This window comes from Seriola lalandi, unplaced genomic scaffold (assembly GCF_002814215.2).
Source record: "Seriola lalandi dorsalis isolate HSWRI2012SDOR001 ecotype SW California unplaced genomic scaffold, Sedor1 jcf7180002054388, whole genome shotgun sequence".
NCBI lineage: Eukaryota > Metazoa > Chordata > Actinopteri > Carangiformes > Carangidae > Seriola > Seriola lalandi.
Window position 1 is genome coordinate 103,340 of NW_019524941.1, and position 1,448 is coordinate 104,787.

At 37.1% G+C, this 1,448-nt stretch overlaps 1 protein-coding gene across 1 annotated transcript in view; it reads right to left on the minus strand.

Moving 5' to 3' along the window:
• Window positions 1-886: 886 nt before the first annotated feature.
• Window positions 887-1,448, minus strand: part of LOC147818948 (histone H2B 1/2-like) — a 1,094-nt gene continuing 532 nt past the window's right edge. Inside the window, exon 2 of the mRNA XM_087174843.1 lies at window positions 887-928. Coding sequence (XP_087030969.1) covers window positions 887-928 — 42 coding nt within the window. The remainder of the gene's footprint in view (window positions 929-1,448) is intronic.

Here is a 1,448-nt window from a genome sequence, read left to right on the forward strand (position 1 = left end):
GTGTGCTCAAGGTCTTCCTGGAGAACGTCATCCGTGACGCCGTCACCTACACCGAGCACGCCAAGAGGAAGACGGTCACCGCCATGGACGTGGTCTACGCCCTCAAGAGGCAGGGCCGCACCCTGTACGGCTTCGGAGGCTAAACGTGTCACCACACACCCCAACAACACAACGGCTCTTTTAAGAGCCACACATCTGCTCTACAGAGAATCATCCTTTAGATTTAATATTGGCAATTAATGTCAATTAACAGTTTTGTGCTTAAGAAAATTATATTTATGTCGTTTTTTGTGAGACAAGTCACAATGGTCACCACTAATTCTTGTGCATTGGAACTGTGGTTACTTTGTTCCTGTAAAGAACATTATGGTCAACAGAGGGCGCTCTGTGCATTATACTACAGTGATCAGTAGCTGGTGCTGGGAGACAAGTTGTCAGTACATGACCAGTGAGTTAGAGTAAACACACACCTGGGAGAGCAACTGTTAATGTGACTGTATTTTGCTACAGAAAATAAAATCCCCGTCATTCTTGTATATACTTGATTTTACATACATACACTGCATGCCAACGTTCACTGTAAACAACTTAAAGACATTAATATGCGTGATTATAATGTGGGTTTATTAAAAGTCTGACTTGAGAATATAAAACTACAAATTAGCCCTAAAAGGTATTAAAGCTTCTCATATCACATCAGCTACTCCTACTACATCCTTCATGAAGGAGTTTATTACATTGCATTAGTTTTCACTAACAAACTGACAAGTGAATGTTTCACTATTATATTTGTCACTATGACGAAACTCGTTAAAAATTAGTGTTCTACAAACAGCACACCAACATGTTCCATTATAGTTTTTACTTAATCTTAACTATTCTCTACTTATTGTATCTGCATGTAGATGGCTCCCTGTGAGTTTGTCTCCTACAACAGAAAATATGATGTTAAAGTTTAAATTATCCTGAACCATGTGACCTCTAATAAATAAAGTACTGGTAAAAAAAAATACAAATTAGAAAAGGACACAAATCTGTTTTTACAATTAATCGTCTATGATCCTTTCAGAAGAGGAACTTTAATTACAAAAATAAAAAAAAATAAATGTCATACCTCTAATACTGTTCAAGCTTCGTTTCGAGTTCTGATTCACAAAGTTTAAAAAGGCGCGAGTTAGTGGGTAAAGGTGTATTTGGTGGATTCATTATACTTTTACCAACTTGTGTGTGCATGCACCTGCATTTATTTACTTCATCTCTTCATGACTTGTCCATATCCACAAATAGTTTCTTTATTGTTTTTAGTTTCATGGAGTATGCAATGAAACATCTTTATGTATTCATCCTTTCATGTATCAATGGAAGATTCATGTGTTGTGAAACATTTTCAACCACAGCACCTTTCTTTGCTTTGACCAGCAGAGGTCTCCATTGAGCTCTTATTCAAG